The 9,801-nt window shown below is 34.6% G+C and overlaps 2 protein-coding genes across 3 annotated transcripts; both read left to right on the forward strand.

The window, feature by feature from the left end:
* The first annotated feature begins 332 nt into the window (after window positions 1-332).
* Window positions 333-4,696, forward strand: LOC107920986 (protein DETOXIFICATION 33). Of its 2 annotated transcripts, XM_016850834.2 has the most exons (9): window positions 333-1,006; window positions 1,078-1,273; window positions 1,354-1,699; window positions 1,788-1,874; window positions 2,122-2,178; window positions 2,258-2,496; window positions 3,682-3,800; window positions 3,901-3,987; window positions 4,453-4,696. In XM_016850834.2, the coding sequence occupies exons 1-9, from the start codon at window positions 743-745 to the stop codon at window positions 4,507-4,509; spliced, it is 1,452 nt and encodes a 483-aa protein (XP_016706323.2). In that variant the 5' UTR covers window positions 333-742; the 3' UTR covers window positions 4,510-4,696. The 2 variants fall into 2 exon arrangements, with proteins under 2 accessions (XP_016706323.2, XP_040943209.1); XM_041087275.1 differs by lacking the exon at window positions 1,078-1,273 and having other exon boundaries at window positions 472-1,006; window positions 1,416-1,699.
* Window positions 4,697-5,169: 473 nt separating this feature from the next.
* LOC107921971 (serine/threonine-protein phosphatase 7 long form homolog) lies at window positions 5,170-8,523 on the forward strand. Its single transcript, XM_016851766.2, has 3 exons — window positions 5,170-7,351; window positions 7,440-7,521; window positions 7,611-8,523. The coding sequence occupies exons 1-3, from the start codon at window positions 6,699-6,701 to the stop codon at window positions 7,845-7,847; spliced, it is 972 nt and encodes a 323-aa protein (XP_016707255.1). The 5' UTR covers window positions 5,170-6,698; the 3' UTR covers window positions 7,848-8,523.
* The last annotated feature ends 1,278 nt before the right edge of the window (window positions 8,524-9,801 follow it).

Raw genomic sequence — 9,801 nt, forward strand, 5'->3', positions numbered from 1 at the left:
CAAATTATTATAAAGTGATAATATTAGTGATCACATCATAATAATTGAAACATCTACTGTCAAAACTTAAACTAAAACAAATAGAAAAAAAATATTTTATAATTTACCTAAATTTTTTTAAATTATAAAAAACTGTAAAACTAAAAAAAAATTATACTGTCAAAGGGAAAATCGGAGTAACGTGTGGAATAATGATTGAGTTTTTGAAAAAAGTGATTCACTTTATGATTATTGGCGGAAATTAGGTAAAATAAACAAATGATGGAACATAACACCAGCCGTCATGTCCTCTGTCTATACTATTAACATCAAATTGTCTTACCATCCATTGGGTTTTTCTATAGAGGATGAAATAGTGAGGTAATGTTGGAATCTATGTTCGAAGTTATTACTTTATTAGTTTAGAAACATTAATTTGTTTAAACAATAGAACAGCAACCGCCAGCACTCAGCATTAGACGAATTCTGACTTTTCTGAGTCTGTCATCCGCCGTTCAATGGGGGATGGCACGTTAAAATTGGATTAAACTTTTTTTTTTTTACCTTTTTTGTGTGTGTATTTGAAAGATTTTCTGTTCTCTTTTTTTTGAGAATTATGAACGTATGTTTAGTATCTTCCACACACATTCCAACCACCTTTCAAACAAGGGGCACAATCGAAGCCCACGGCTGACAGTTCCTATTTAAACCACAAAAAACCCCTATATTCATGATAGAGTGAAACTTAAATAGAAACGCGGGTATGGCTGCCGATACTGTTCCACTTCTCAACGAACGTGATGGCAATGATATCAACAAAGGAGAAAAGCTTGTTAGCTGGGTTAAGGAGTTTGGGTCTGAGTCGAAGAGATTATGGCATATTGCAGGGCCGGTTATTTTCACAGCACTTTGTCAGTACTCATTGGGAGCCTTCACCCTAACTTTTGCTGGTCGACTTAGTGAACTAGACCTTGCTGCAGTCTCTGTTGAGAACTCTGTTATAGCTGGTCTTTCTTTCGGTGTTATGGTAAGTGATCTCTTTTTATTTTAGCAAATGTGGAAATGATAAGGGTCTTATTCGATTTTAATTTGTCATAGTTAGGAATGGGGAGTGCATTGGAGACTCTATGTGGTCAAGCATATGGCGCTGGGAGGCTAAGGATGTTGGGGGTTTACATGCAGAGATCATGGGTCATTCTATTTGTTACAGCTTGTTTATTGGTTCCCATTTACATTTGGTCCCCTCCAATCCTTGTACTGTTTGGAGAAACCACTGAAATCTCCACTGCTGCAGGTTGGGAAATGAAAGAAAATCAATTTACAAATTATGAGGAAAAATGACATCTAATAACATCCTTTAACTTATTGATGCAGGCAAGTTTGCTTTGTGGATGCTGCCACAATTATTTGCTTATGCTCTTAACTTTCCTTTACAGAAGTTTTTACAAGCACAGAGGAAAGTTATGGTGATGGCTTGGATTTCAGCAGTGGTATTAGTGCTACATGTCTTTTTCAGCTGGTTGCTGATACTTAAATTGGGATGGGGATTAATTGGTGCAGCCATAACTTTGAATACATCATGGTGGCTCATAGTTGTTGGACAGTTTTTATACATTTTAAAAACCAAATCGGATGGTGCTTGGTCTGGATTCTCATGGCTAGCATTTGTGGATCTATTTGGCTTTGTCAAGCTTTCTTTGGCTTCAGCTATTATGTTATGGTATGTTTCCTGCCCTCCCTTGAGTTACTGTTTATGTTAATCATGGTATCAGGTTTGATTTGACTGCAGTTGTGAAAATACATTGCAGCTTGGAGTTTTGGTACTTAATGATGCTTATAGTCATAACAGGTCACCTGTCAAACCCTTTGGTACCTGTTGATGCCATCTCCATTTGGTAGGTATTCCTTACTCAATGCATAATCCGCAACATGACACCTAAAAAGTAAATAAACCATGAAACATACACGAATGCACAGAGTTACTTAAAAACTGTTATTCAAGTTGGTCCAGTCCTCATTAACACCAGTTAAAATTACCAGTTTAATTGCATTAAATTGGATGAAAATTTGAGCTAAAGTGTGCTATTAGTCCCTGGGGTATTAATTGCTTCTTTCTCAACTTCGATTTTCTTATAATTCCAGCATGAACATAAATGGATGGGATGCAATGATTGCAATCGGGTTCAATGCTGCTATAAGGTGCGTTTCTCTCCATTTCCTGCTTCCTCCCTCAATGAATTTGTTCAAATGAACTTACAAATGATGATGGTGGTAATAGTGTGAGAGTATCAAACGAACTTGGACGTGGGAACGCATGGCTTGCCAAATTGTCAGTGATAATTGTTTCAATCACATCAGTGAGCATAGGGATTGTATGCATGATTGTGGTGTTTGCAACCAGAGGTTACTTCCCTTACTTCTTCACTACCAGTGATGCTGTTGCTGAAGAAACGACTAAGCTAGCTATATTGTTGGGGATAACGGTCCTCTTAAACAGCCTCCAACCGGTCTTATCCGGTAAGTATCGCCTCCCACTCTTCAAGTTTCTATGTTTAACGTCCGTGCTCCAAATGACCTTAACACCCAAAATTGAGCATTACGTTGCCAAGGTCAGGCTATTTTAAATGTGCCTTGGGCTTCAAAGCAAGGCGAAATAAAAGCGAGCCTCTCTGAATCCGACCTTTGGCTTTCTGCTTTTTATTTTATTTTATTTTAGTATTTCAAAATTCATAAATACCATTAGTTTTTTTTATATTTATTAATTATAAACCTGGTTTCAACAACTTTATCATGTTAAAAGTAAAGAAAAGAAAAGAAAGAACAAAACTCTGCTTGCTCTTCAGAGTTTAGGAGATCTGCACAATGCCTGTGCAAGGTAAACGTGGGTTTCTTTTATTCTCCATCTATTACATTTCTAATTTTCTAGTTTTTACTACTTTTTTTATAATTTTATTTCATCTCTTTTTTTGAGTTTATGACATTGCTCTGTGTTAGCATTCATAAATAGAGCATCATTTTGTTTGCCTCTCGATTTTCACAAGTGGAAAGAGAAAGGCTCAAGAAAGAACACACACCAAGTGTTTAATTAATACCATGATTGAGTGATTACAAATGAAGACCTCTATTTATAGTTGAACCCAGGCTGAAATTAAAGCATATCTACAAAGATAGAGTTTTAAAGAATTTAAACTCAATACAATTTTATCCTTAGAATTACAATATTTACCCTGATAAAATACAAATTATTAGAATTTTAAAGAATTTTCACCAAGCTTCTTCCAAGTAATGGGTCAGTCTTGGTGGATGAAGTGACCCCAAATCATCTATAAAAACAATAAGAGGCCTTAGTCGCAGTGACACAAGCACTCGCTTTTGAATGGGATAATCTACATGCATTTGTATCTTTTTAACTTAGTTACTAATGGGTTGATTCGTTTTAAATCATTCGTCTATTTCTAAAATATTATTAACATTTGTTTTTCTATCTTTGAAAACTATCTGTTTAATATATGTATATTTCTTTTTATGTGTGCGTCTAATTTTACTCGGGTGCCTTGCGCCTCAGGCTATATGAAGGTCTTAGCGCCTTGATTGTGCCTTGCGCCCGTGACAACACTAGACCCACCAAGCTTGAGAAAAAATACATGTTTATAACACTCACACTTAAATTGAAGTAATATAGCAAATTGGTTGAATTTTCAGGTGTTGCTGTTGGAGGTGGATGGCAGTCTCTGGTGGCGTACATCAACATCGGGTGTTACTATATTGTTGGCTTACCTGCCGGCATTCTCCTTGGATTCACATTTGGCTTTGGGGTTATGGTAAATTTCCTCATAAAGTGACGAACTCCTTGTAAAATGCTTCCTTTTTTTAGATATATCAAATATAACTTTTATAATAATTTGTGAAATGATGTTGCAGGGTATTTGGTCAGGCATGATAGGGGGCATTGTTTTACAAACCTTAAGCTTGATAGTTGTGATTTCACTTACCAACTGGAACAAGGAAGTAAGTCTCTCTGCATGCTTTTAATATTATAAATTAGGGTGTCGATGTCAAAAAGCAATTTCCGAGATAAAAGCCTTCAACATAGTAATGGATGAAAAGAAAAAAGCCATTTAAAAAAATTACTATTATTTTTATTATCATTATTTCATGACATAAATATTGTTTAATATAAATTAATTTTAATATTTTTCATTAATCAACTATAAATAATTTAAATAATTATTTTTAATACAAATATAATTTTATTAACTATTATTTAACATTAGTATAATTTTTTTTATTTAATATATATGGTTTTAATATTTTTTAAATTATATTTACATTTTGATCTCTAATCATTACTTTCTATTTTAATATTCTAATATTATATACTTTGATCCAAAGTCCTAACTCATGCCTCTTCTCTCATTCACTTTAATTTGTTGAGATCAAAGCAAAGCTTAATCCAAATATTCTCCTATGCAGACTGTTGAAGCTGAAAGGCGTATAAAGAAATGGGGAGGACCAAGTGATGGAGAGTAATGATTTTGTATCACCTATTCCTCAATTAGGTCACTAATTCGGTAATAAATTGTTCAAAAGTTAGATATTATTTTGAGGATAATTTTATTTTTTCTTATGCAATCTAGAAAAATAATTATGCATAATGAGATTCGAGCTCAAAACATTATGATTTTTAATTTTTTATTAATAAATTTTTTATCTCTTACATTTCTCGTATGTTAAAATTATTGAATTATTTTCTCCTTAATTTGGTTAAAACTTAAAAATATCTTCTTCTTTTTTAATATATGTAACTAAACCATCACAATGATGTCTAAATTCTTAAATGATTTGTTGCAACTTACATTGCAGAAATTATTCTTTCTACAGACAAAAATACTCATATCGTAAAAGTGGGTTTTTTACCCAAATAATATTAAAAAATTTACCTAAATGGCATGTTGCAAGAATTATGTACCAAAATAGTACATTCAAATGGGTGGAGGGTGGTGCATAGGCGGCACCACCTTGATATTCTGACACAAATTGCATGAAAACAAAAAAAAATGGTGGAGGCATGTTAATAGGCGACACACAGGGTAAAATACGGGTCAAATACGAGTCGTATACTGTAAAAATCGAACCCAAAATCGACCCGATATCATGATGGGACAGTACATTAGGTCACGCCTAGGGAAGAGGCGGCACCTAGTGGTGGAGGAGGCAGCTCAGGCGGCGCCCAGTGGTGGAGGAGGCGGCGCAAGCGACACAAGTCACGCCTCTGGCAGAGGCGGCACCACGGTGTCAGGAGCGATGGGACGGCTCATGCAGGCGCTTTGTTTTATTTGTGTGTTTGGGGACCTTATAATAGTCCCCGAGGCTTATTTTTGGTCGGAAAAGGAGAAGAAAGAGAAGAAGAAGAAGGAGAAAGAGAGGGCTGCAAGGGAAGGGAAAAAGAAAGAAAAAAAGAGAATGGAGAATAGAGAGAGTGAAGGAGAAAGAGGAGGGAAAAAAATAAATAGAAAATGAAAGGATAGTTTGTTTTGTTGTTTAGGGAGGTGTTTAAGAAAAGGTAATTTTTTTTTGTTATAAATTAATGGATTAGTGTTAATTTAATTTGTTTATGTTGATTTAATATTTAATTTTATTTTTCTAAGGTATTATTTGGTTAAAAAGAGCTATTAAGGTATGTTTGTATTTATTTTATATTTTCATTCATTCATAATTTATTTTTAATGTTTATTGAAGTTTTTTTATGTAATTTATTTGTTATGTGTGTTTTAGGTTTATTAATTTATTTTTTATGAAATTTATTTGGCATGTTATTTTGATTATTTTAATATTACTATTTTCAGTTTTTATGCAGATAAAAGATGAGATCATTGATATGGAATTTGGAATTTATGAGATAAATTAGGAATTAGTTTATAATTTTTAATTTTTTAAGATTTTATAATTGAGAATAAGAGTTTATGTTTTTAAATTTTATTTTATGTTTTTTTATAAATATTAAAAATGAAATTTCTTTTGAAGTTCTATGCAAAAAAAAATGACAATAATTAAGTTGACATGTTATTCTATATATATATATATATATATATATTATATTTTAAACCAAAATATTTTACTTATTGTATTTTTAAAATAATAATATTCGTATTTATTATGTATCGTTTTGTTATGTTTTTGTTATATTTTTTATTGGCATGTTATTTTTATTATTTTAATATAGTTTTTTTTTGTTTTTTATGTAGGTAAAAGTTTAAACCATTGAGATGGAATTTATGAATGGGACCATTGAGTTGGAGTTTAAGTTAGAATTTATAAGATATATTTATTTTGTTAAAGTAGTTTAGCAAAAAATATGATGTGGACAAAATTGTTTGATATTTTTTTGTAATTAAAAGCAATATATAAAATTTAGGTATTTTGATAAATATTTAAAATCCATCAAACTTTGAAATTAATAATCGAAATTTGTTTTGAAATTGCAAGTATCGCAATGGGTTCATTGATTAAGAACGATGGTCACATATCAAACACAGTTAATAATATGGTAATATATTGTTATTTGTTAATCATGGGTTCCCTCAAAAAAAGATCTACCTAATTTATGGAAATAAAGTATGTTATTATAACTATTTTCTGTAATTTAATACTGTCAGGGCCCGTACCGCTCATTAAGTGGTTGGATGAATGATTTAAGATATTCCCTAGATGAATGACTAATGCCATACTTGGAGTTAGCTGGATTCGGGTTAGTAGCATTGATCTGGACGTTTGATTTGCGGAACGATTTAATATCTGCATTGGTCGAGTGTTGGCGCTCAGAGACCCACACTTTTCATTTGCCGTGTGGGGAGTGCACTGTCACTCTGGAGGATGTTGCTTTTCAACTTGGGCTCCCAATTGACGGGAGTGCCGTAACGAGCGTAAGTGTGATAGCTGAGCCGACTGCCCTTTGTTATAGCCTACTAGGAGTCTCGCCCGACGATGCTGAGTCCAAATTTACGGGTTTGAGATTTTCATGGTTGAAAGCCAAGTTTGAACATTTATCAATTAATGCCACTAAGCAGGAGGTGATGTGCGCAGCTCGAGCGTACATTATGCATATTATAAGGGGTGTACTGATGCCGGATGCGAACAACAACAGGGTTCATTTGATGTATTTACCCCTATTAGCTGATTTGCAGAATGTTCGCTCGTATAGTTGGGGTTTCGCAGTTCAAACTCTGTTGTATCGTGAGCTTTTTCGGACGACAAAGCCTGATGTCGTAGATATAGGCGGATGCCTTGTATTGCTGCAGTCATGGGCTCCTTATCGGATGTCATTCTTGGCATCGGTTAGGCACCAACCATACGTATTTCCACTAGTGAACAGGTGATAAAATTTAACTTGTTATTAATTGACATTTTTTTAATGATACTATTCTAACGATACTATTCTAACATGCAATTTGTTTTCGTAGATGGATTTTTTATCCGGGTATCGGGAGGTCGTACACTGTCCCGATATATCGTCTGATGATTGAACAACATGCTGGGGAAGGGGTAAGCTATTCCAATATTCGTGACATGTAATTATTTTGTATATCTTACTCGAACCGTGTTAAATTTTAACCATGTTATTAATCGTGCAGTTTATCTGGATGCCGTATTGGAGACCAGAAATTACGGTTGTTATACCCTCGTCTGCCCACATTCATTCTCACCTATGGTGCATTAACGCACCAATTATCAATTTCCAGACAATCGAGTGGTATAATGAGGATCGAGTACTCCGACAGTTTGGTTGCATCCAGTATATCCTGGATCCGCCAATGCAGTTGGGGAAGATTCACGGGATCAACAAGAGAGGAAAACATGGAAATAATTAGGGGTTGTGCACCGAAAATATATTGCAATGTGGGATAATCGGATGGCACGGAAACCTCAGATGGATATTTTTTCGATTTGCAACCATCGTTAGAGTACATACAATGGTACTCTAGTACGGGAAAACCATATTTACTTGGTGGGCTGTCGACTGTAGTCCCCTCGCACATTCATCAACCTGGGGCATACAAACCAGTTCACAATATAGAGGAGCCCGAGCGGTCGCATACACATTCGATTGATAGTTCTTATCATCCGGAGTTGCGGATCAATGACTATTTCCCGGGCTCGTGAGGACACGGATATCATTCTAGGTTTGATATCTTTAGTCAAGTACCACTGCAGTACAACACTCCTCCAGGCCTGTATCCATCGCATTACTCTACTCCTCCTAGTTCGTATCCACCGCAGTACAGTACTCCTCCCGGCTCAAGTTCATCGATGGCGTTCGGGTTATATAATTTTTCCTCTATGTTTTATACACCCCATCTGCGACTGAAGAGGATGTTGGTCACCACGATCACCCACAACGTAAACGTCGACCCCCACAGAAATATACCCCTAAGACCACACCATCAAACCATCAATTTTAGTAGTTTCTTGCAATTTAAATATTATAAAGTTTGTACTTTTCTAATAAAATATAAATCAAGAAAAAGACAATCTTTTTATTTACTTAATTAGATTAATTGCAACATTAAACCTTGGAACAAACTTTGTGGTCATAAATTAGATTAATTGCAACATTACAACATTAGAACACTAAAACTTGTAACAAAATTTGTAATATAAATTTTGTTTGTAATATAAATTAAATACATTACAACACTAAAAATTGGAACAAACTTTGTAATATAAATTTTGTTATATAAATTAAATACATTACAACATTAAAAATTGGAACAAACTTTGTAACATAAATTTTGTTATATAAATTAAATACATTAGAGCATTAAAAATTAGAACAAACTTTGTAATATAAATTAGGTACATTGGATTACATAAGATCAATTCCTACCCGATCGTGACAATTGTCCAATATGATAATTCCACTGCGGGCATTTACTCCGATTATGACCAACTAATCTGCAAAATCCACAACGCTTACCGTCAGATTTCTTCCTAATGTCTATTTCATTATGAATTCTGGATGATTGCGGACAATCTTTCGGATTACTACGCAACCCTTTGTCTGGAACAAGCTTGAAAGTCGTCGGAGGCACCTCCCACGTAGACAGGTCAGGCAGGATCGAAAACTCATTTTCCCAAACACGCAACGTGCGCTCGAGGCTATACACATCATCAACAAATTGTTCAATATTGAGTTAGAGTTTAGCACACGCTGCCACAACATACGCACATGGATAATGAAGTGTTTTGAACCTCCTACAATCACACTGTCTGTTTCAGTGATCAAATCCATAGGACCTAGGTGGTATACCGGGTCGATGACCGATGGTCTCCGTAACTTGAAACGTTTCAAGACGTCGTGAATATACTTCTACATTCATCTTCCTCGCCATCTGAAGGTTTGATACCATTGCATCTCTGACATCTTCGACAAACACATGTCCCACTTTCATCTGGTTGACTTGTTGCTCTTGGCATCAAGGTTGCCAACCTGTAGAATGTAGCTGATAAGACAGATGAAATCAAAAGATGTCGTGTTTTCAACAATACAGTGTTGATCCCCTCCACCAAGTTTGTGGTTATTTGACCATAATGAAAGCCCTCGTCAAAAATTTGAGCCCAATGCCACGGTTTCATGGTATCCAACCACTGTAGGAAAGATGTGTTTGTTTGACCGTCCATGTCACTCTCAAGTCAAGTCATTCTTTGGCGAAAATATATGGCTCTAGCTCGTGCGCTGTATATGTATTAAGAAAATATAAGTTACAATATTGTCCTAAAACATTAAAACTTATATTGAAAAGATAAGGTTATTCTTTACCCATT

This window comes from Gossypium hirsutum, chromosome D01 (genome assembly GCF_007990345.1).
Source record: "Gossypium hirsutum isolate 1008001.06 chromosome D01, Gossypium_hirsutum_v2.1, whole genome shotgun sequence".
Classification (NCBI taxonomy): domain Eukaryota; kingdom Viridiplantae; phylum Streptophyta; class Magnoliopsida; order Malvales; family Malvaceae; genus Gossypium; species Gossypium hirsutum.